The sequence below is a fragment of the Panthera tigris genome, chromosome B2 (genome assembly GCF_018350195.1).
Source record: "Panthera tigris isolate Pti1 chromosome B2, P.tigris_Pti1_mat1.1, whole genome shotgun sequence".
In the NCBI taxonomy this organism is placed as follows: domain Eukaryota; kingdom Metazoa; phylum Chordata; class Mammalia; order Carnivora; family Felidae; genus Panthera; species Panthera tigris.
Genome location: NC_056664.1, coordinates 114,632,725 through 114,659,072, shown reverse-complemented (window position 1 = coordinate 114,659,072; position 26,348 = coordinate 114,632,725). Strand labels below are relative to the sequence as shown.

General features: G+C 38.1%; 1 protein-coding gene across 3 annotated transcripts in view; it reads left to right on the top strand.

The window, feature by feature from the left end:
• The window catches only part of PTPRK (protein tyrosine phosphatase receptor type K), a 558,792-nt gene that overhangs the window by 446,750 nt on the left and 85,694 nt on the right, over positions 1-26,348 (top strand). For all 3 annotated transcript variants that reach the window (XM_042987142.1, XM_042987141.1, XM_042987143.1), the window contains exons 12-13: positions 14,832-15,105; positions 18,079-18,115. In XM_042987142.1, the coding sequence (XP_042843076.1) occupies positions 14,832-15,105; positions 18,079-18,115 (311 nt within the window). The remainder of the gene's footprint in view (positions 1-14,831; positions 15,106-18,078; positions 18,116-26,348) is intronic.

Genomic DNA, 26,348 nt, shown 5'->3' with positions numbered 1-26,348 from the left:
GAAATAAGCAGGGGCCAGAGGGAGAAGCTGTTTAGTGCCAGTCCAAAAATGAAGGTGGCCACAGAAGGACTGTAAGCACAAATTGTGATGAGCAATGTTATGTTCTTGGAAAGATCACTCTGATAGAAACATAGGGAATGGACTGGGAATAGACCAGACTGAAAGCAAAAGGGTCCCAGTGGGAAGTGCTATCGGACCACATTAATTAAGAGAGAAGTGATGGAAATGTATGTGATACTTACACACAGTTTTACACACATAGGAGATATAAAGCTTTGATGAGCAGAGAAAGGAATGGAGACTAGGTGAGAGATGAGAGTAGTTTTTATTTTACAAGTGGTAGCAGAGCAAAAAGTCATCCAAGAATTCAAGGTATTTTTTGAGGTAATATTAAGTAATAACAAATGTTTTCATTTGTTGTATTTGATTGCTACCCCAAATGAAAAAGAAGGCATGCTCTCTCTTTGGAATGAGTTCTTTTGTGTATTAGAAATTATAGGGGTGCCTGGGTGACTCAGTTGGTTCAGTACCCAACTCTTGACTTTGGCTCAGGTCATGATCTCAGGGACATGAGATCGAGCCTTGTATCAGGCTCCACGCTGGGCATGGAGATGGCTTACGATTCTCTCTCTCTCTCTCTGTCACATACACACACAAAGAAAAATTACAATATTTGTTATATACTTTTTGTATTTCTTTCTAAAGTTGAGATATACAGAACAAATAATGTCCACCCCAGTGAAAAATCCTGTTCTAAATAATGCAGCACTCAGTATCACCAACCACTTTGTTCTTCTGTTATCCTTAAGACTGTGTCTGTACACTAATGTCAGCATGTGCAGTGCAATTCTGATGGTTTTTTGACAAAATTATTTCTGAATATATAATTATTCTAAAGTCTGAAAGTTGCCATCTGACTTACCTACACCTTTGAATCTCCTTATCGACTTTTTAAGATCTATCCCTAAAACTGGCATCACTTGACAATCATTAGTATGATTGGCAGAATAAATATTACCCACATTTGGAACCAACTCCCTAGAATGCATAATTTGTTTTCTCTTTTTTTTCTAAAACATTTTCTATTCTTGATGAATGGATTCAAATTGTAGCCTGAATGATATAATTATAAATTATAATGCATAGAATGTCCCACTTATTAAAAGATTGACCCAATGTAGCTGTGTTTTCAAATAATGAACATTGCAGCAACATATTACAAAAACACAGGGAAGAGTTCTTCAGTGATGAACTCAGCTTATTGTAAGATGTAATAAATGAATGTGTAATTAAATGCAGCATTTTCCAAATATAAGCTATTTTAAGCTGGTAGGAATCTACCTATTCTAGGGTAACTAAATATTTATTTTGTAGGTAAAACCTAATTTTTCATTTTAATTTATTGTTTCTTGAGAAAGAGAGTATATGTGTGCATGCATGTGCACACAACAGGGGAAGAGCAGAGGGATAGAGAATCTTAAGCAGGTTCCACACCCAGCGTTGAGCCCGACTCAAGGCTCAATCTCATGACGCTGAGATCTCTACCTGAGCCAAAATCAAGAGTCTGATGTTTAACTGACTGAGCCACCCAGTCTCCCCAAACCTAATTTTTCATTTTAAAAACATTAACTACAATGTATTCTTAATTAGGTAATTAGAAGATAGTCATGAAATATAGTCAAAATCACCATTTTGTTGCATCCACTCTGCAAAACAGTATGGAGGTCCTCAGAAAGGTAAAAATGGAATTACCCTATGATTCAGCAATTGCAATAGTAGTATTTACCCAAAAAATACAGAAATACTAACTCAAAAGAATACATGCAGCCAACGTTTATAGCAGCATTGTCTGTAGTAGCCAAACTATGGAAATTGCCCGTGTCCATTGACTGATAAATGGATACAGAAAATGTGGTATTAAAAAAAGATGTGGTAGGGAGGAGCCAAGATGGCGGAACAGCATGGAAGTTTTTTTGTGTCTCACGTCCATGGAATACAGCCAGATCAACACTAAACCATCCTGCACACCTGGAAAACTGATCTGAGAATTAACACAACAATCTTCACAACATGAACCACAGAATTCTGCAGGTACATGGTGCAGAGAGGTGAACTGGGAGAGAGAGAAGCCATGGAGGTGAGGGCGCCATTTTTGCATGGGGAGAGAGGATGGAGACAGGGTGGAGGGTTGGAGGGAGAATACGGGAAAAGAACACCCTCCCCCCCCATCCCCCCACATAGCAGCTGGAGAGAAAGTGGAAAAGTGGAAACAGCCACAGGGACTAAATTAAAAAGGGAGAAAGGAGAAAGGACAGGGTTTAAATTCCATTTAGACTCTATAAACAGCGGGAGTGCAGACTCTGAAACTCCGCAGCTCAATACCTGGCAGTGCTCTGGTGAGAAGGGCAAATCTCCAGGAGCAGAGTGAAGTCTGCGCGTCTTTGGGCCACATGGGAGAGGCGGTTCCCCTGCTGGGAGGACACCTGGTAGAGGCTGTGTGGCTCCCCCAAAGGCAAAGGCCCCAGTGGACCCGGGAGAACAAGCACATTCACTGGTGCTAAAACAAGGTCGCTGGGGGTGAAGCCTGTGCCAGATGTGTGTTGTGATTTTCCATAACCTCTGAAAGGCTGCTGCTACATGATCTCATGAACTTTTTCTGCGATGGGCTGACACTCAGACGCAGTCTCTGGGCATCGGCAGCAGCACTGTCCCGTAAACATTCCTGGGTCCAGCTGGCACCCAGCCATTGCTTGGTGAGACCCTCCCACAGAGGGGCAAAATGGGTCAAAGCCTCAGTTCCTCAGAAATAAGGGGTCGGGTAAAACAGCCACATCTGACATAAAACTCAGGAGGGAGTTACAGCCTGGGGCTTGGTTATGGACTGTGTAAAAGTGGGGAGTAGACAGAAGCCAAAGACAAATGACAGGTCTGATTGGGGAGAACAAAGTTCCTATACTAGAGACTGGGTAGCTGGGTGACGCTATTATCACCACTCCTGTGCATGTGCATAGGCACCTACAAGCGCCACAACAATCTACCCCAGTATGCTAAGCAGCACCATCCAGTGGAGAACGGAGCCATTACTCTAAGCCCCGCTCAACTGGGCCAATCTCACTCTTCAGGAACATGAATCTCTCCACCTGCTTAGTTTATGGACTATAAAGCACTTCATAGTTTGAATTCAGGGAGAAAGCAAAGTAATTTCAGTCATATTTCAGTCTGTTCACCAGTCGATCTATTCAATTTTCTTTTTTTTTTTCTTTTTCCTTTTTCCGTTTCTTCTCTTTTATTAAAAACATTTCTCTAATTTTTTCTACTTTTTTTTACTTTTGTGTAAATTTTTTTAAATTCTATTTTACTTCCATAATTTCATTTTATTCTACTTAAGTGTATCTATTTTTTCAAATTTTCAAATGATTTCCTTTTTTTTTTCTTTCCCCTTTTTCTCTATCGAGCCCCTTTCAACACACAGACCAAAACACACCTAGGATCTAGCATCATTTACTTGATTTTTTTTTGTATGTGTGTTTTGTTTTTAATTTTTTCATTTTAATTTTTTTATTTTAATTTTTTACCTCATTAATTCCTTTTCTCCCTTCAAAATGACAAAATGAATGAATTCACTCCAAAAGAAAGAACAGGAGGAAACGACAGCCAGGGATTTAACCAACACAGTTACAAGTAAGATATCTGAACCAGAATTTAGAATCACGATAATAAGAATACTAGCTGGAGTTGAAATAGATTAGAATCCCTTTCTGTGGAGATAAAAGAAGTAAAAGCTAGTCAGGATGAAATAAAAGATCCTATAACTGAGCTGCAATCTCAAATGGATGTCAGGGCAGCAAGGATGAATGAGGCAGAACAGAGAATCAGTGATATAGAGGACAAACTTAGGGAGAATAATGAAGCAGAAGAAAAGTGGGAGACTAAGGCAAAAGAGCACAATTTAAGACATAGAGAAGCCGGTGACTCATTAAAAAGGAACAACATCAGAATCATAGAGGTCCCAGAAGAGGAAGAGAGAGAAATAGGGGTAGAAGGGTTATGTGAGGAAATCATAGTGGAAAACTTTCCTAACCTGGGGAAAGACACAGACATCAAAATCCAGGACGCACAGAGGACTCCCATTAGATTCAACAAAAACTGACCATCAACAAGGCATAGCATAGTCAAATTCACAAAATACTCAGGCAAAGAAAGAATCATGAAAGCAGCAAGGGGGAAAAAGTCCTTAACCTACAAGGGAAGACAGATCAGGTTTGCAGCAGACCTACCCACAGAAACCTGGCAGACCAGAAAAGAGTGGCAGGATATATTCAATGTGCTGAATCAAAAAAATATGCAGCCAAGAATTCTTTATCCAGCAAGGCTGCCATTCAAAATAGAAGGAGAGATAAAAAGTTTCCCAGACAAACAAAAATTAGAGTTTGTGACCACTAAACCAGAACTGCAAGAAATTTTAAGGGGGAGTCTCTGAGGGGAGAAAAGATGAAAATTAATTAATTAATTAATTAATTAATACCAAAAGCAGCAAACACTAGAAAGGACCAGAGAGCAACACCAGAAAATCCAACTCTACAAGCAACATAATGGCAATAAATTCATATGTTTCAGTACTCACTCTAAACGTCAATGGACTAAATGCTCCTATCAAAAAACATAGTGTAACAGAATGAATAAGAAAACAAGATCTATCTATATGCTATTTATAAGAGACCCACTTTAGATCTAAAGGCACCTTCAGATTGAACGTAAGGGGATGAAGAACCATCTATCATGGTAATGGTCAACAAAAGAAAGCCAGAGTAGCCATGCTTATATCAGACAATCTAGAGTTTAAACTAAAGACTGTATCAAGGGATGCAGAAGGGCATTATATCATAATCAAGGTGTCTATAGACCAAGAAGACCTAACAATTGTAAACAGTTATGCACCAAATGTGGAAGAACCCAAATATAAAAATCAATTAATCACAAACATAAAGAAACTCATCAATAGTAATACCATAATAGTAGGAGACTTCAACACCCCACTGACAGCAATGGACAGATCATCTAATCAAAAAATCAACAAGGAAACAATGGCTTGGAATGACACACTGGACAAGATGGACTTAACAGATATGTTCACAACATTTCATCCTAAAGCAGCAGAATATACATTCTTCTCCAGTGCACATGGAACGTTCTCCAGAATAGACCACATACTGGGACACAAATCATCCTCAACAAGTACAAAAAGATCAAGATCATACCGTGCATCTTTTCAGACCATAATGCTATGAAACTCGAAATCAACCACAAAAAAAATTTAGAAAGGTAACAAATTCTTGGAGACTACAGAACATCCTACTAAAGAATGAATGGGCTAACCAAGAAGTTAAAGAAGAAATTAAAAAGAACACGGAAGCCAATGAAACTGATAACACCACAACCTAAAACCTCTGGGACGCAGCAAAGGCGGTCATAAGAGGAAAGTATATAGCAATCCAGGCCTTCCTAAAGAAGGAAGAAAGATCTCAGATACACAACCTAACTTTACACCTTAAGGAGCTGGAAAAAGGACAGCAAATAAAGCCCAAGACCAGTGGAAGACAGGAAATAATAAATATTAGAGCCAAAATTAATGCTATCGAAACCAAAAAAACAGTAGAACAGACCAATGAAATGAGAAGCTGGTTCTTTGAAAGAGTTAACAAAATTGATAAACCACTGGCCAGTTTGTTTAAAAAGAAAAAGGAAAGGACCCAAATAAATAAAATCAATAATGAAAGAGGAGAGATCACAACCAACACAACAGAAATAAAAACAATAATAAGAATATTTAAAAACAATAATAAGAATATTATGAGCAATTATACAGCAATAAAATGGGCAATCTGGAAGAAATGGACAAATTCCTAGAAACATATGCACTACCAAAACTGAAACAGGAAGAAATAGAAAATGTAAACAGAACGGTAACCATAAAGAAATTGAATTAGTAATCAAAAATCTCCAAAAAACAAGAGTCCAGGGCCAGATGGCTTTCCAGGGGAATTCTGTCAAACATTTAAGGAAGAGTTAACACCTATTCTCTTGAAGGTTTTCCAAAAACTAGAAATGGAAGGAAAACTTCCAAACTCTTTCTGTGAAGCCAGAATTACCTTGATTCCAAAATCAGACAGAGACCCCATTAAAAAGGAGAACTATAGACCAATTTCCCTGATGAACATGAATGCAAAAATCCTCAACAAGATATTAGCCTACCGGATCCAGCAATACATTAAAAAAATTATTCACCACGCCAATTGGGATTTATACCTGGGATGCAGGACTGGTTCAATATCTGCAAAACAATCAATGTGATTCATCACATCAATAAAAGTAAGGACAAGAACCATATGATCCTCTCAATAGATGCAGAGAAAGCATTTGACAATATACAGCATCCTTTCTTGATAAAAACCCTCAAGAAAGTAGGGATAGAAAGATCATACCTCAAGATCATAAAAGCCATATATTAAAGACCCAACACTAATATCATCCTCAATGGGGAAAAACTGAGAGCTTTCCCCCTAAGGTCAGGAACAAGACAGGGATGTCCACTCTCACCACTGTTATTCAATGTAGTATTGGAAGTCTTAGCCTTTGGGATCAGACAACACAAAGAAATAAAAGGCATTCAAACCGGCCAGGAGGAGGTCAACTTTCACTCTTCTCAGATGACATGATACTCTATATGGAAAACCCAAAAGATTCCACCAAAAAACTGCTAGAACTGATTCATCAATTCAGCAAAGTTGCAAGATATAAAATCAATGCTCACAAATTGGTTGCATTCCTATACACCAACAATGAAACAACAGAAAGAGAAATCATGGAATTATTCCCATTTACAATTGCATCAAAACTCATAAAATACCTAGGAATAAATCAACCAAAGAGGTAAAAAATCTATACACTGACAACTATAGAAAGCTTATGAAAGAAATTGAAGACATAAAAAAATGGAAAAATATTCCATGCACCTGGGTAGGAAGAATAAATATTGTTTAAATGTCGATACTGTCCAAAGCAGTCTACATGTTCAATGCAATCCCTATTAAAATAACAGCAGCATTCTTCACAGAGCTAGACCAAACAATCCTAACATTTGTATGGAACCAGTAAAGGCCCCGAATAGCCATAGCAATCTGGAAAAAGAAAACCAAAGCAGGAGGCATCACAGTCCCGGACTTCAAGCTGTACTACAAAGCTGTAATCATCAAGACAGTATGGTACTGGCACAAGAACAGACACTCAGATAAATAGAACAGAATAGAGAACCCAGAAATGGACCCACAAATGTTGGCCAACTAATCTTAGGCAAAGCAGGAAAGAATATCCAATGGAATAAGGATAGTCTCTTTAGCACGTGGTTCTGAGAAAACTGGACAAAATAAACCTGGACCACTTTCTTACACCACACACAAAAATGAACTCAAAATGGATGAAAGACCTAAATGTACGGCAGGAAGCCATCAAAATTCTCAAGGAGAAAGCAGGCAAAAACCTCTTTGATCTTGGCCACAACGATCACCACTTACCCACTTCTTACCACTTCTCCAGAGGCAAGGGAAACAAAAACAAAAACGAACTATTGGGACCTCATCAAAATAAAAATCTTCTGCACAGCAAACGAAACAATCAGCAAAACTAAAAGGCCACCAACAGAATGGGAGAAGATATTTGCAAACAACATATCGGATAAAGGGTTACTATCCAAAATCTATAAAGAACTTATCAAACCCAACACCCAAAAACCAAACGATCTAGTGAAGAAATGGGCAAAAGATATGAATAGACACTTCGCCAAGGAAGATATCCAGATGGCCAACTACCACATGAAAAAATTTCCACATCACTCATTATCAGTGAAATACAAATCAAAACCACAATGAGATATCACCTCACACCTGTCAGAATGGCTAACACTAACAACTCAGGTGACAACAGATATTAGTGAGGCTGCGGAGAAAAAGGATCTCTTTTGCATTGCTGGTGGGAATGCAAACTGGTTCAGCCACTCTGGTAAACAGTATGGAGGTTCCTCAAAATATTAAAAATAGAACTACCCTGCGACCCAGCAATTGCACTACTAGGTATTTATCCAAGGGATACAGATATGACGTTTCGAAGGGGCACATGCACCCCAATGTTTATAGCAGCACTATCAGCAATAGCCTGAGTATGGAAAGATCCCAAATGTCCATCGATGGATGAATGGATAAAGATGATGTGGTGTATATATACAATGGAGTATTACTCGGCAATCAAAACAAATGAAATCTTGCCATTTGCAACTATGTGGATGGAACTAGAGGATATTATGCTAGGCGAAATTAGTCAGAGAAAGACACATATCATATGACTTCACTCATATGAGGACCTTAAGACACAGAACAGATGAACATAAGGGAAGGGAAGCAAAAATAATATAAAAACAGGGAGGGGGACAGAACATAAGAGACTCTTAAGTATGGAGAACAAACAGAGGGTTACTGGAGGTGTTGTGGTAGAGGGGATGGGCTAAATGGGTAAGGGGCATTAAGGAATCTACTCCTGAAATCATTGTTGCACTATATGCTAACTGATTTGGATGTAAATTTAAAAATAAATAAATAAATAAATAAATAAATAAATAAATAAGATGTGGTATAGATATTTATATATACACATACAAACACAATGGAATATTACTCTGCCATAAAAAGGATGAAATCTTGTCATTTGCAACAACATGGATGGAGTTAGAGTATTATGCTAAGCAAAGTAAGCCAGTCAGAGAAAGACAAATACCATATGATTTCCAAAACAAATGAGCAAAGGAAAGAGAGAGAGAAACTAAGAAACAGAATTTAACTATGGAAAACCAACTAATGGTTACCAGAGGGGAGTGGCTAAGGGGGTGGGTGAAATAAGTGTGGGGATTAAAGAGTGTATTTGTGATGAGCACCGGGTATTATATGGAATTGTTGAATCACTATATTGTACACATGAAATTAGTATGACATTGTATGTTAACTGGAATTTAAATAATAGCTGAAAAAAATCCACTATATTTTCCACAGTTATATTAGGAAAAGACATTGTCTGATGTTCCGTGATAGCTTAACAGAAATACAGATTAACATTAACATTTATATGTGTACTAAATCTGTATGGGTTGGATTGCAAACATTGTGTATTACAGTTACTCCCCAGGTCAATTGTTCACTTATATACAACTTGAAACATTAGGACTACTATCCTAATTTGCAGAATATTCTATTTCATCTCAACAATTTAAAGAGATTATATAGTTGCACCTGATATTTCTAACTGCTGCCATGACATAGACATTACTTGAACTCCGGTAAAAATGCTTTGAAATTTAAGCAAAGATGTAATTCCTCTTTTTGCCCTATTTTGCCATCTCTTTACCCTTTATACAAGCTATAGGACCCAAGTAAAATCAAATAGATGTCATTTTAATTTATTCCACAGAATCCTAGGAGGTAGATTTTTTTCTATCTGAAAATGAAAGGAGGTATGCCCTTTCTGTGAAATCTTCTCTCCAGCCTTTAAGTACTGCTGCCCCAGCTAATAACTTGATTGTGATCTTACAAGACACCCAGAGCCAGAACTCTTTGGTTAAGCCACTCCCAAATTTCTGGCTCACAGAAACTGCATAATATGAAATGCTTATTGTTTTGAGCCACAATTCTAGGGGAATTTATTTTGCAGGAGGAGGTAACTGATCAAAGCAGCCACATAACTGAATCTTCCCCTTCAGGCTTCTCCCTAAAGGGCACTTTGTCACAGAAGTCTCTCTAGACAACCACATATAAAATAGAACTCTTCAATCCTATGATTCCTCATTTCCCTTATCCTGCTTTATTTTTCTTTAGAGCTCTTACCTCATCTTGACATATCGTGTGTTTGTTTTTTAATTTGTTAATTTGCATTTTGCACTAGAATGTAAGCTTCATGACAGCAGGGACTTTTACTACTGTGCTCATTGTAACCTCAGCACTTAAAATAGTGCATGACATATAATAGGCACTCAGTACATATTTGATGAGTGAATGGATGGACACAATAGTTAAAAATACAATTCCCATTATGTGTAGCTAAATACCAGATAATATTTTTAATGTAGTGGGTTAGTGATAAACACTAACCTTGTAAATAAATATAATTAATAAATATTATGAGACAGTGGTCTGGGGCCTTTTTTCAAACCCAGAATTCTTGAGAGATACCCCTGATGGTTTTTCTCAACGAATTTGTGTCATTGTGATCTGTGGGTGGATTGAGGACTAAACTGCAAAAGCATCCCACTTGACCCTAATGTCTAACCCCCCACTTCAACCCTCAGTTACCACCAGAGTTCCCTCCATTGCCTTTAGAAGACAGAGTAACGCTAAGAAGTGAACTAGTCAGAGAAGGCTTTATAGCAGAAGTAGAAAAGTTAGAAAAGGAAAAAGGCGGAAGCTCTTTGACAGTATGTATGGTATGTTTGGTAACAGTGGTCATTCAAGTTTGAAATGGAGAATGAGTATCAGGAAGTAGTGAGAGCAAGAGTGGAGATATAAGGTAATCGATGTGGTAAGATATTAACCCCAGTAGAATAGATTTTGACAATGGGAGAGCTTCACATAGTTTCGACAAAGTGGAATGTTAGAGAAGAGTAGTCAATGCCTAAAGTAGTGTTTTAGGAAAGTATCAGAAGTTTGAAAAATGGTTCTCTTTTGCATTCTTCATGAACAGTTCATGGTATGTAGAAAATACTCAAAAAATAATAGACTGAGTGGATGGAGTGATGGGTGGGTGGATGGGTGGATGGGTGGATGGGTGGGTGTATGGATGGGTGCCTGGAATACATGAAGAAAAAAATGGAAGGAAGTAAACTAAGCCAGTAATGTGAATATAATGTTGTAAATACTCCCCTATTGATGGAAACAGTGGGAATGAAAAGAAATGTTACAAGGGAGGTAGAACATAGTTAAAAATAGAACTTATTAAAGTTAATGCCAAGATTTAGAGCTTTGTTGATTCAGAAACTGATAGTTCCTCTTACAGAAATAGGGAAGTCACGAGGGACCTGACTTGTATGTTTAAGGAGGTAAGAGATGAAGCACAGGAAATATCATGGTTACCAAAACGGTATTTAAACCTTTACTCTGTGGATCATCAAAATATTTCCATTAGGACGATATGAGCAATGGTGGCCATGAGATCTTTGGAAGTTTGTTCATAGGAGAAATAGCACCACACTGGAGCGAGGAAATTTCTCCTGAAGCTTTAAGGAGACATTTCAGATACAAAATGAGAAGTGTGTACAATTGTATAATTTGCTATTTGCTATCACCAAGAAGTTATACGATCTAAAACTAAAACCAGATTCTCAGCAGTTTTTCTTACTAATGGGTTAAAAACAAAAACATGGCAGGCTGTTATATGTAATTTGGGGTTCGGCTTCAACAATTTTAAGTGTTAAACCAGGAAGACCATCTACCATATATATCGTATAATCACTTTTTGAGCTAATGGCAAAATCCTCTTGTCTATTTTTTGTCTTGTAACTGAAGGAAAATTGTATGATGAAAAGTCATCATTTGGCCTCCTTCAAAACTAAAATTGATTACATACCAATTCTAATCAAATTAAATTATAGTGAAGTGAAATCATTTTTAGTTGTTTAACATAAGGAAATCATATTTTCAGCATCAAGTGAAGATTCATAATGCCACTATATTGATTTTATCTTAATTATAGACATATTTTAAAACTTCAATTTTTTTTAAAACTTCAATTAAAAGGAATGGGGGAAATATGAAATATGGGCAGAGTGAATAAAACTATTTAGGTGGCTTTGGAATATTTTAAATTGCTAGAGTACTAAGCTCAAATAATATTTAGTTCCAGCTAGAGTTAAGTACCATTAGGTAATTAGGCATCCACAAGGATGGAAAAGCCTGGGCCCATTTCATGTAATCAGCTAAATCACTTCTAATTTGATTTCTCGTTCTTTATTTTCCTTCCTTTAATTAATTCGTATTGATAAATAAGAAATAGCAGGGGAGAAAAAAAAACCCAGATTGTTAAAAGGTAGAAGTGCCTGCTTCTTGCCTGCTCACACAAATTGATCAATGAAGGGAAGATGATTTCTTTTAAAAATGAGCTTTGTAATATTTAGTTTGGGATTTCATCTCAAGTTCAATGAGATCTTTCCCCAAGACCAGAATGCACCTTTTCTTCTTTTAATCCTCTCCAGCATCGTTAGTTTGCTTTGCTCCTAATAGATGTGGAGAGACAAGCCCTCTTGCACGAAATTCCTTAATTTGGAATGTACAACCTATGTCGGTCTAACAGAATTAGTTAAGACTGTTTAATAGATTTTCTGGATTTTTGTAGAGAAAAGGGATAATAAACAAGGAGTTCATTTTTAAGGATTAGGTTAAATAATTAATGAAGATGGGTAATTATCATTATTGCCCACTAGGGCAAGAATATGAGATTAGACTTGTTTGGGGAGTGTGCGTGTGTAAATTTATCTACCTAAAAGTATGTATCCACAGGATACATAAATGTATACACAACGTATAATGCATACAAATATGGATTCTAAATTGAAAATAAATGGAAAAAAATGATTAGGCTTTCTTAACATAGGTCAGCTATGATTCATTTTTCTCTCCAAGGGCTATGCTTATGTACTTCCTATATTTTAAAACTGACGAGTGACTGCTCCATGGACCCCTCAGAGAGCATGTATCCTGTTAATAGCATTCCTAGGAGCTTAGAGACCCAAACTGGCAGAAGTATAGAGAATGATGGACTACATGTAATTTCAAATAACATAGATTTCTGTCTTAGTTGCCTGCCCAAATCTAGATTTCTGACATTACTATACTTTCTGTCCTATTTTTAAAGGAAAAGAGATAAATACCAAACCACCAAGTTCCTAGCAATATTTTAATGGAAAATGGGAATTTAAATATTAGGAAGAAAAGAAAACTTTTATAAAGCTTTCTTTTATTCTATGAAGGTTTTCTGTTTGTAGGTATAACAGAGCTTATATTAAGTTAGAATTTTATACTACATCTAAACTGATATAAAATTTAATTTTTCATTATGATAGATGCAAATTCATTTTTTCTCTCTCTGTCTCTCTCTTGGTATGTCTGCCTGTCTCTCTACTCTCTCTGTGTCTTTCCCTCCTCTTTCTTTTTTTTTTCTTTTTTGAGAAAGGAGAGAGTGCAAGCAAGGAAGGGGCAGAGAGGGAGAATCCCAAGCAGGCTCCATGCTGTCAGCTCTAAGCCTGACACGGGGCTTGAGCTCACAAACCATGAAATCATATGAGCTGAAATCAAGAGTCTGACGCCTAACCAACTTAGCCCCCCAGGCACCTCTTTCTTTTTATGGAAGTTCATTAAAGAAAATCTTCTATTCTTGCTGGAGAGTCATTCAGTGACTGTCATCCCTATATAGAAGGAGCATATTTGTCCTAGAGATTCAAGATTCAAACAGCTCTACAGACAGCTTATTTATATTCAATTTATATAACCTACCATAATGCATTTTTCATAATTTTGGGGAATTTTAAATTCATTCAAAACATATCAAATATATTAATAATGTCAACTTTCTCAGGTGTATGTTACCTTAAAAAAAAAAGTTTTCCTGAAGAATATCCTACAAAGAAAAAATATTGGGGCACCTGAGTGGCTCAGTTGCTTAAGCATCCGACTTCGGCTCAGGTCGTGATCTCGTGGTTCAAGAGTTCGAGCTCTGCTTTGGGCTCTGTACTGACAGCACACAACCTGCTTTGGATCCTCTGTCCCCCTCTCTCTATCCTGCTCTCTCTCTCTCTCTCTCTCTCTCTCTCTCAAAAAAAATAAATAAACATTAACATTTCTTTTAAAATTAAAAAAACAAATTTTAAACTTTAAAAGGAAAAAATATTAATATTTCACTTGTAATTGATAAAAAAAAATTAGTGATTAAGCAGACCTTTATTTTAAAGTTGCATTATTTTTTCTTTCCTCTGTAAGATAACAACTATTGTAGGAAAGTTTTAAGACTTTGAAGGAAGGTATTAGAAGGTTTAGTTCAAGCTTTAATAGGGCAAATGCCATCTGTTTCTACAATTTGTAAGATTTTATTATTAACAGCTCCGGAAGAAGGAAGCTGTCTATTTCGGTGAGGAGGACAGATTTCTGTCCATCTGTGCCCGTTTTGCAGCATGTCACTTGTGCTTTAGATCTGCGTAGCTCTGAGCCCATGTTGATGCCATGGCAAGGTCAGGATGTGGAGAAGCCTGTCAGCACACTCTGTCTCTAATGTGATGACAGCCCCACAAACTGCTGCTTTGGGCCCCACCCTGAGGCCCCGTTCTGTTGGGCCCTGGAGCAGGGCCTTCTACTCTATCATTTCAAATAAAATGTTAACTTTAAACATTTAAAAATATCAGACAAAGAACTTAATCTATTATGTGTCTCTTGCTAATGTCAGGTTTCTTATTAAGGTGACTCATTTCTCAACATTAAAAAAAAAATGCATAGCATTCTACGGTGATTCTTCTTACTTTTTTCCAGTTCCTTAGTAACCATGTTGGGTTTGGGGGAAGGGAGAATCCACATGAAATTCTATATTATGGCAAAATAGCTGGGTGGGAGGGAAAGAAAGAATGCTGTGGGTTAAGACTGACTTTCAAACTTTTAAATGTTGCATGTTAATATTAAATACCTCATTTCCCCCCAGAAATCTTAGTATCCAGAATCTCTAAATGTGTGCTTTTTTTTTCTTCTTTTTCCAAAAAGTGCCTATCAGATTGTTGTGGAGGAGTTGCACCCACACCGAACCAAGAGAGAAGCTGGAGCCATGGAATGCTACCAGGTTCCCGTTACATACCAAAATGCCCTGAGTGGGGGTTCTCCATACTACTTCGCTGCGGAACTACCCCCAGGGAATCTTCCTGAACCTGCCCCATTCACAGTGGGCGACAACAGGACCTATCAGGGCTTTTGGAACCCTCCTTTGGCTCCACGCAAAGGATACAACATCTACTTCCAGGCAATGAGCAGTGTGGAGAAGGTGAGCCTCCCCCCAAATTTGCTTTTTCACTGCCCTGAGGAAGAGCTGCAGTTGAATTTTATAAATACTCAGTAGCATGTGTCAGGAAGAAAATAAAAAAAAAGTGGGGGGAAACAGTGTGTAGGGGGGGTGTTGTTTCTGTTCCCAACAGGGCGCACAGTTCTGGGCCTACTGTAGGGTTGAGGCTCCATGCCAGTTCCATCGCTCTGGATTCCTGTTTCCTAGTAACTGCTTCTCCGTGAGCCTTCTTCAGGAAAGCCCACAAGAACAATTGTGAGGAAAATGATTTGAGAAGTTGGGTGTGCTGCCGCTGGGACTGAAGGCCCAGTAAATACCGGGCATTGTTGTCTTCTTTGCTCAGTAGTGGCGCACTTCAGAAGATTAAATTTACTGCAGGATAAATAGAATGCGTGCTCCACAGCAGGCTAATAAACCCTTATAAACTTTTCAGAGGGTACAAGCCAAATAGTAAATAACAAGTAACAATCCTCTGATTACAAAGTAATAGGGTGCCTGTGGCATATCTGACACAACCTAAACAGGAGGCTGCCTGGAGATGGAGGGATGCTGTGCCATTAGCGAAGTCTGTTCTCCGTTTCCCCTGTTGCCCCTCCTTTTCCCATTTTGGACACAGTTGTTTTTGAACACTGCCGCTGATCCCAAATGAATATTGAAGAGGAAAACACAACAGGAAGATAGAAACTACCAGTGGTTCCATATGTGGGGAAATAACCTGGCCTTTCGTGCCTCATGCTGTTCTCTTTGAAAGATTTTCTTTCCTAAAACTTATTTTTTTTTTTTTTTAGAAAGGGATAGGGGAAAAAAATGCCAAGAATAGAAAACTCCTACAATTTAAAATCCAATAGAAAACTGACATATTTTGTGTACTTGTAGCTGTATAGGAAATTTCTGGCTTTGGGTAATTGAGTCCCTGAGGTGGGTACCTGGAAGATGATGTGACATCCGTGATATCCAATTGCAACAGACATATTATACTTTGGAATAGTTAAATTGAAAGACAAAATGTATTTGCTTTTCTGCGGGGGCCACGAGAACCTGGGGTACTGACTGGCTGCTTTTGAATGAGAGCTCTTTCAGCTTACCTACATTCTTTTGCCAGTATATGGTAAAGAAGAATGCCACAGCATCTTCTAGGATGTTCTCCAAAGCCACAGGCTGCCCCTGGTTGAAAATGTTATTCTCATCTTCTATCTAGTTTATTTCTACATAAGTGGGATTCTTTCGAGACAGGCTGACTGCCCGCCTCCCGCATGCACATGATTGCACATCACTGGTACAATTGGACTACCCCAAAACGAGAAGACTATGGAAGCTAGTATTCCATTCTGGGTATAAAGTAGCATAGTGGTAGAAAACACGGTTCTGCATTTGGGTATTCATCTTTAAAGATGTGAGAGATTCTAAATTAACTTTCATTACTTGGACTGTGGTATAAGAGGAGTGTTAATGAATGTCTGTTACTTATAAAGGATTTTCCCTGGCACTCTTTAAAAGCCTTGATATGAATGTTCTCTCCGCATTCTTAATATATCTACATGCGGTTTAATCAAATTACAGAAGAGCAACAATATATCTCATGGTTACCTTGGCAAATAGTTCCAAAATCGATGGGGTTCCTACCAGCAGAGGCTGGAAATCCTGAAAGAATTAACAGCGATTGCTTTTAGGAAATCAGAATCCCTTTGGGCCTTTGTGGGAATGCAAAACAATCTCTCTTGGAACGTACTGTAAAGGCCTCACGTCACAATTAAGTAATAGAAGTGCAAAGTTGTATGTTTTACTACTAATTCCTCCTCAGTGCTTTGTTCTGTGTAATTGAAAAGTAGTAAATGCTTAAGACAAAGTGGAAAACTCTTGGTTTATCAATATATAGAACTACTCAAGATGGAGTTATAAATACATCCTCAAACAAATAGCCTTTGTTTTGTTCACTGGCTTTACCATCTTTTCCAACCTCTTGTATATTCAAAGATTTGAACTGAATCAACGAAGTCCTAAAGGTGTGTGGTGTGGGCCTAGAGACGTATTCCACTGCTTAGTGCCACCACACAACATCAAAAAGAAAAGAAAAAGAATCTGAAATCATTTTTGTCCCTTCCCATGTCAACTTCTCCTTCCTCAACTCCATCTGTCTAGCAAGAATAGGAAAATAGTCCCAATGAGAAATAGCTAACTCCTGGGGCGCCTGGGTGGCTCAGTCGGTTAAGAGTCCGACTTCAACTCAGGTCACGATCTCGCGGTCCGTGAGTTCGAGCCCCGCGTCGGGCTCTGGGCTCACGGCTCAGAGCCTGGAGCCTGCTTCCGATTCTGTGTCTCCCTCTCTCTCTGCCCCTCCCCCATTCATGCTCTGTCTCTCTCTGTCTCAAAAACAAATAAATGTTAAAAAAAAAAAAAAGAAAGAAAGAAAGAAATAGCTAACTCCTAACACCTAAATTCAAAAGGGAAGAAAAAAAAGAACAGGTAAATCCTCCCTTCGTTGGGATACAACCTTTGGATGATCTTTCTAAGTGCTGTCATTTAACTCATTAGTCATGCTAGGATCCAAGTGAGAGGATGTGATGTTCAGCTTTGGTCTGAGTCTACAGCTGTGTGGCAAGAATGAAGTTTGTGTTTGGGTCTGATTTGTATTAGCTCTGCAAACACATTTTTCTTTCTAATCATTCAGAAAGTACAGTAAGTACAAATAGAATGCTTTAGCTACTTGTCCCAGACAAGATAGCCTGTTTCATTACAGAGGAAAACAGACCCCTGAAAATTTAGAAAATGATGAAAAATTTGTAAATGTTCTTACTTCAGGGTTTAAAAAAATATATCCGAAAATCCATTTTAAAAATAAAAGTTTCCTTAATATTGCGATTCTGTTCTTCACAAACCTAATTTATAGCTCCAGATTATGTAATAGGAAATATTGTCTGTACACTGACTATGGTCTTTCATGTTTTGCTCCATCAGGAAACTAAAACCCAGTGTGTACGAATCGCTACAAAAGGTAAGAGGTTTGCCTTTTTTTTTCCTTGAGATTCCATTCGCCCCGCTTTCTAAAATGAAAGAGCTCTGTTCCCTGCTTCAGGGCTAATTAAATGTGGCACTTCTATTACAGAGTATTTGTAGTAGGGCCGGGTTAAACTGCCAGCCAAGTTCTCTGACTCACTTGGGTGTCTTTAACACCTGATAGGGTTCTACTTCCCAACCTCTAGCACTTGACTGGAGGAGTCGTGTTAGGAGGATAGGAAGGATTTAGAAAACCTTAGAAGGGCTTATTTCTGCCAGTTAGCGTCTGAAAGGTCTTATGCTACTGATCAACCAGTGTATTAGGAAAAGCTCAGCGATATCAGCTCAAAATAGCAAATTGCTTGTTTAAAAGCCTCTGTCACTTTCTGTGGTAGACCAGACATAAGAAGGAACTGAGCTAGTCATACAGATGTAGAGACCGGTCCTTATCTTCATTAGTCATGTAATTTGATTGAAGATATTTTACCTTTTTTTTTTTAACTTAAAAAAATTGTTTTAATCCAACTGATGCAAAGAAATGAGATCTGTGATGGCTAATGGCCAGGGTAATTCCTGCTAATGCTAATGTTGCATATTATAGCTTAGTTGCCTAGTTCCTTTAGGAGAAAACATTTTCATCTTTGAGTATTTGGCGTTCAGGTGTGAAAAAGTCTCCTGCATTCACTATGTTTATAATCCTTCGTTTAAGAGTTAATTGATTGTGCCAACGAGAGAGAGAGAGAGAGAGAGAGAGAGCGAGAGCACTATTTAGTGTCTTCTAGCAAAAGAAACAGGAAAAAGCTGTCCCCCATGCAGATGTGGGACTCCGCAGAGGGTTGATGCTCCGGATGGTTTCTGCCAAGATGAGTATTAAACTGACATTCATGAGCAATAGTTGATTCATTTGGGGTTGAAATGAATGGCCATATTCTGTTTGTGTGGCATCTTTTCCTTTCATCATTTTTCTCCATTTAATCATCAATCTGCTCAATTAAGCATTCGTGTTTTACTCATGATTTGTAAAAGCAATAAAGAAAGCCTTTTCCCCTGACTCATGAGAAGTAATAAAAAAGCTTCAGAGAAGAGAAAAAAATATATACCTTTTTCCAGTTCAAATACTAACATTCCTCATAATATTTTTAAAAATTAGGAAATCCTTAATGAAGGAGAAGAGAAAATACATACAGCTACATATAATAGAGAGGCATTTATTTTATTTTAAAAGCTTAGCTTATAGATCAAGAATTAGAGTTGAAACTTTTAAAAGATAATGGCAGGAGGCATTTGGACCTATATCGCCTATGCTTTTCCAGATTTAAAATAAAGCCAGAAATAAAAAATGGTCTGGCATCAGCCTCCAAGAAGGTCTTTCAATGTGGTCATTCTATGCTTCTATAACTGAGAAAAGGAAGCTATAAATGATTCTAAAATTTTAAATTTTCTTATTTGGTTACTGGATTATTTGCACTTATTTAAGTGGTATTTAAATGCCATTTTGTCCCTCTCTCAATACATATCAAATTATAATAACAAATACCGTACGATATTTAGACTGTAAGAGAGGTGAGATTATGGAAATTGTACTTAATCATGTGGCATAGAATATTTGCCAGATACTAAGAGATAGTAAGAAAGAGTCCATTTCTGGTAGTTTCTGCTTTGTCTATAATCTATCCCTGCCATACTTCTGAACCTCAAGGTGACAGTGTGGCTTAATGAGTAAGTGAAAAAAGACTCTGGCCTTGGACCATCTGGGTTCAAATCCTGACTTCTGCCCCTTACTATTCCTTAGTGTTGGGCATATTACTTACCCCTCATCACCAAAATGAGAATATTACAGTACCTTCCTCTAACTATTACTGTGAGGATTAAAATAGCTTATATATATGAAATGCTTGACTAGTGCCTTGAATAATGGTGACTATTACATAAGAGTCAACTGCTATTTAAAAAATTTTTTATGTTTGCTTGGATTCTGTCTCCTTCTCTCTCTGTCCCTCCTGCACTCACTCTCTTTCTCTCAAAAATAAATAAAACTTAAAAAAGTTTTAAAAAAGGGTGGGGGCACCTGGGTGGCTCAGTAGATTAAGAGTCCGACTCTTAGTTTCAGCTCAGGTCATGATCTCACGGTGTGTGAGTTTGAGCCCCTCATCGGGCACTATGCTGACAGTGCAGAGCCTGCTTGGGATTCTCTCTCTCTCTCTCTCTCTCTCTCTCTCTCTGCCCCTCCCCCACTCACTCTCTCTGTCTCTCTCTCAAAAATAAATAAAACTCTAAAATTTTTTTTTTAATTTTATATTTATTTATTTTTGAAAGAGAGACAGAACATGAAGGGGAGAGGGGCAGAGAGAAAGGGAGACACAGAATTAGAAGCAGGCTTCAGGCTCTGAGCTGTCAGCACAGAGCCCAGTGCGGGGCTTGAACTCAGGAGCTGAACCACGACATCATGACATGAGCTGAAGTCGGACACTTAACCAACAGAGCCACCAGTCGCCCCAGTAAATTGCTATTTTATCACCATCATAATTATTATGATATTTTGTACCTTACTTCATTCAGAAAGACATAAATTGTCCACCCTTGTCTGTGGGGGGTACATTCCAAGACCCCCAGTGGATGCTTGAATCCATGGATAGTACCAAACCCTATATATACACTGTGATTTTTCCTATTAATGCGTATTTATGATAAAGTTTAATTATAAATTAGGCACAGTAAGATTACCAGCAACAACATAAAGTAGAATAATTAAACAACAAAATAGAGCAATTATAATATGCTATAATATGTTATGTGAATGTGACCCCTCTCTCTCTTTCTCAAAATATTATACTGTACTCACCCTTCTTAATCTTGGGATGATGTGGAATGATAAAGCCTACACGAGGAGATGAAGTGAGGTGAATGATATTAGGCTACTACTGACCTTCTGACTTATTGTCAGAAGGTGAGTCGTGTTTCTTGACCACGGTTGACCACAGGAAATCAAAACCGTGGATAAGGGGGAACTATTGTAATTTGTGTTACATAGTTATGAAAGAAGTATGTGTAAAAACAAAACAGAATTTTCATTATAGAGATGACTTGGCAAAAAGTAGTTTTTTTTTTTAATTTAATGTTTCTCTCCAGATCTAATATAATTCCCTCTCTGAACATTTATTTTTCCTCTAATGAAAAACCACACTTTTTAGGTTTGAAATCAACCTATTGTCTGACTGCATTATATGCACTAACACCTTACAAGTATGTTTAGCTTTGGAACAAATTTTTTGATATGAAAATAAACAAGTTTCTGTCAGAACATGTTGAAGACAGACTTACTAGTCAAAATGGTAACACCATACTGACTGAAAAGAGGAATGAAGGAACCTTCTCGGCAAGGAATTGTGTGATATTTCATAGTTAATGCACAGATAAAAACCAATTAAACTATATACTTAAAACATGTGTAGGGGCACCTGGCTGGTTCAGTCGGTAGAGCATACAACCCTTGATCTCAGGGTTGTGAGTTCAAGCCCCAGATTGGGGGTGGAGCCTACTTTAAACAATAAAGTGTGTACTGTGCTTAGGGCACCAAAAATTCTTGTGGGAATATGAGAGAATTTAAAAGCCACGAATAATTAGCATACGTACTAAGATACAATAGCATGAAGATTTTGAAAATTTTTTGACATGTGAGAATTGTTGTAAAAAATTTCCAGTGTAACAGATTGTCTCCTGCCTTCTTGGAACTCATACCTCATGGCAGCCCACACAGAAAGAGGATACAGACATTGGCCTGATTATTTATAAAAAACGTACAAAGTAAATAATCAAGGTTATAATGTCTAAACTGAATAGTGATGTGAATACATGTTATGAGACAAGAGAAGAGGTGTTCCGGAAGATCAGCGTGCTGCCCTCTGACTCGTGTGTAGATAGGAAGTCACCGAGAAGTTAGGCAGCTGGCGTGGAGTGGAGGAGCAGATTTAAATTACACTGGAAAACATGGAAGTTATTCCATCTATAAAATAGCAGATCCCAAACTAGAATTGTTATAAACATATGAAAAGGACTTGAACCAGCCGTAGCTGTGTAAAGCAAAAGGAGGGGCACCTGGGTGGCTCAGTCCGTTAAGGGTCAGACATTGGCTCAGGTCATGAGTTCGTGAGTTTGAGCCCCGCTGTCTCTACTGGCAGCGCAGGGCCCTCTTTGTATCCTCTGTCCCCCCTTCTCTTTCTGCCCCTCCTCCGCTCATTCTGTCCCCTCTCCCCCTCTCATAAATGAATAAGCATTAAAAGAAAAAGAAAAGCAAAGGAGAGTCAGTTTCAGGAAGGGTTTTTGTGGCACATCAAGGAAAAGGGGGCAACCCTGGAATGTCCCTTGCATGTGAGGCGGGAGCGCTGTGCAGCCTGCATGAGCAGTGCTTAGACACAAGTCTCTCTAACCTCCATTGAAAGGAAAATGTTTTAGGTTGTTTACGCTTGGTTTGCTCTCTGTCTTCTTACATATAACTTACCACAGTGCTCTCAACCCATAGACACGCACATATACACATGTGCACACAATTATTTGTAAATTAGTAGCTAAGACCTTGTGCTTTGTTGCCATAAATAATTTTTATAACTTTTTTAAGGAAATTACCTTAATGAGATTTAAACACGCCAATTTATATAAATATATAAACTGTAACAAAATTTACTCAAAGAACTTTCAAGAAGTACTTCTCTGGAAATAGGCTTTATCCATATTAAACTAACAGGCAATGCATTTCAACTGAATTTTTATTTTCTCTTGTTCAATAATATCTGGTATATTATGTCATTTGTAATTTTCTCAATATATAAATAATCATTTGTGGAATCATGTATTTATTCATTTACATAAAATTATTCTTAATGTAAAGCATTTGTTGATAAGAAACCCAAATATTGAATATTTCCCTAGAATAAGACTAATAAATTGAACTGTTTATATAAGGACCTTACATTTTCAAACTGTTTTGGTTGTGTCCAATTTCTCCCTCATCCGAATTTCTGGATTTTTGAAAGAAAACTGGTTATTTAAAATTTAATTTGGGGGTGCCTCAGTGGCTCAGTTGGTTAAGCATCTGAATCTTGATTTCGGGTAGGTTGTGATCTCACAGTTCATTAGTTCTAGCCCCCAGTCAGGCTTTGCACTGAGTATGGAGCCTGCTTGGGATCCTCTATCTCCCTCCTCTCTCTCTGCCCCTCCACCACTCACTCTCTCTAAATAAACAAATAAATAAACAAACTTTAAAATTCAATATCAATGGAAGTTTCTGTGTTGTTCAAATCTATTTATTTTCCCCAAAAAGTGACATTTCCAATGATAAATGCTATCAAATTTGGTAGAACAGAAAAATGTGTTATATATGTAAATTTATTTGAACATAGCATATAAGGTAAAAAGGAGGGTTTCCTTAAAGTTAATAAAATAAGGCTATATTTTATATTATGAGAAACACTCAAATTCCCAAGTCATGAATGGATTTTATTCCAAATCTGCGTTTGTAAAGTTTGCTTTGGCAGACTGTTGTTTGTCTGCCCATTAGCCATTCTTTGACTTCTTCCAATTTCATTTGGAAATCAATATTCTAATCATTCATTTAGCAAATATTTATTTAATGCCTATAATTTGCCACACAGTGTCTGGGCCCTCGGGATAGAGCAGTGAAATAAATAGAACAAAGACCTTACTTCCGTGGAAATTAAGTCCAGTAGAGGAAACAGACCAGACACGAATAAATATGTGATATTTCAGATGGTGATACCTTCTTTGGAGAGAGATGAAGCATTGGCGGGGGGGTGGGGGGGGGTGGGAGCAGAGAATGCTGGGGCACGTGTCTAAGCCTTACTATTTCACATACGGTTATCAGAGGAAAGCTCCCTGCTAAGGTAAAGGACACGAGGGAGAACATGCAAGAGAGGGAAACGTGCAAAGACCGTGAGGAGAATATGTCCTTAGCCACTCAAGAAAGGGGAGCTCAGACAGAGGGAATGAATCAGATTGGTCTAAATCAGCAGTCCTTCAGCTTCAGCTTTAGCCAGAATCATCTGGAGGACGTATTGAGGAGATTGCTGAGCCTGAACTCCAGAGTTTCTACATCAGCGGGCCTGGCTAGGGGCCTCAGAATGTGCATTTCTTTTTTTTTTTTTTTTAATTTTTTTTCAACGTTTTTTTATTTATTTTTGGTACAGAGAGAGACAGAGCATGAACGGGGGAGGGGCAGAGAGAGAGGGAGACACAGAATCGGAAACAGGCTCCAGGCTCCGAGCCATCAGCCCAGAGCCTGACGCGGGGCTCGAACTCACGGACCGCGAGATCGTGACCTGGCTGAAGTCGGACGCTTAACCGACTGCGCCACCCAGGCGCCCCAGAATGTGCATTTCTAACAAGCTTACTGCTGATGCTGTTGCTCCAGGGACCACACTTTGAGAACCACTGATCTAAACAAATCCCGTGTACCTGGGCAGTGATTGCTGTAGGGCTGTGTATGTAACCCGGTTTGGGCCAGGGAGATCTAAGGATAGGTCTTCTGTCAGGTCTTCTGTCCAACTAAGAAATTGGTTCCTTCCTGATTTATAAAAAGAGATGGCGAGAACGATCTTCAACCCATCTTTCTTATCTTGGGGCATTGTTTTGTGAAGTTGTGATATTTAGAAAATTGAGAGCCAAATTGGTTAAAAAGAAGGGAAAGTCAAGGAAAAAAAAAAAAAAGCCAACTCTAACTCCAGACAACTCTGAGCTTTCGAATTACCCATTGCTAGAACTCCTTAACTCCAGATAATTATGTTTGAAAAAAATAAGTCCTTATGAAAACCACTACTAGTGAGTATCTGTTCCCTGCAGCAGATAGTGTCTGGGCTGATGTTAGTTTTTTTTTTTTTAATGTTTATTTTTGAGAGAGAGAAAGAGAGCACAATTTGGGTAGGGAGCAGAGAGAGAGAGGGAGACACAGAATCTGAAGCAGGCTCCAGACTCCAAGCTGTCAGCACAGAGCTCTGAGCTGACAGGACAGAGCTGTCAGACACGGAGCTGGAACTCACAAACCTGTGAGATCATGAACTGAGCTGATATTTGACTTTTATTTTTCCGTTGGGAATAATGTCTTTAAAAATAGTGGTTTGGATCCAATGTGTTATGTAAAGGACCAATTATTTCATTAGAATGATTGCAACCAAGCACTTAAAATCCATAGGACCTAATCATCACCAATGGGGTTTTAAAAAATAGACAATTCCTTTTAGGTGTCAGTCTAGAATACGAGGAGCACATCCTTACTGGCTGTCCAAGAGAGCTAGAAAGGAGGAACCCAGACAGTTTCCCAGAAGCTACAGAGAAGAGGGAATTCCAAAAGCTAAGGCATGCATATTTGCATTCATCCACTTACTTAATATCAGTTTGTTCATTCTTTTGATAAAACTAAAGTTGACTAAAGATGCCTGTAAGGTGGGTTTAATTCTTCATTTTATTTATCCATGTCCAGGGAATGGTTTAAATCAGAGGATTATTAACTCAGAATATTACCTATGTTAAACGATGATGATACACATCCTTCTCTGACCTCTCAGAAATATCTTGACTTCATTGCTAGCAGGCATTTTAAACATGCATTCCATTATTAAGAAAATTTCAGGGATGCCTGGGTGGCTTAGTTGGTTAAGCGTCTGCCTCTGGCTCAGTTTATGATCTCTCGGTTTGTGAGTTCAAGCCCCGCATCGGGTCCTCTACTGTCAGAGCAGAGACCCCCTTCAGATCCTCTGTCTTCCTCTCTCTCTGCCCCTCCCTGGCTTGTGCTCTCTCTTTCTCTCAAAAATAAATTTTAAAAAGAAAGTATGATATCTTGCTTTAAAAAAAAAAAAAAAAGAAAAGAAAAGAAAAAAATTCAGTTGTCACAAAACAGTAGGTGTGCCTGGAAGATTTTATTCAAAGTATATGAAAGAACATACGAACACTGGTAACATTTTTATTTACTTTGTTCTTCCTTCTTTTGGTGTCTATTCTCTAATTACTGGATAAACAGTAGGCTTTTTTAAAGCATTTTCGTAACCTTAATTTTGCCTCATGCTGCTTTTGTCAAATCTTCCTTTGTGCCCTTTTCTCTGAGTGTACAGATGGATAAAAGTGCCTTTTGAAGTGATCAGACATTCAAAATAACAAACATGAGAAGAAAAAGAACACTTAGTCTGCCTAGAAGTTGCACTAAAACCATAGAAGCTCTAGTTGGT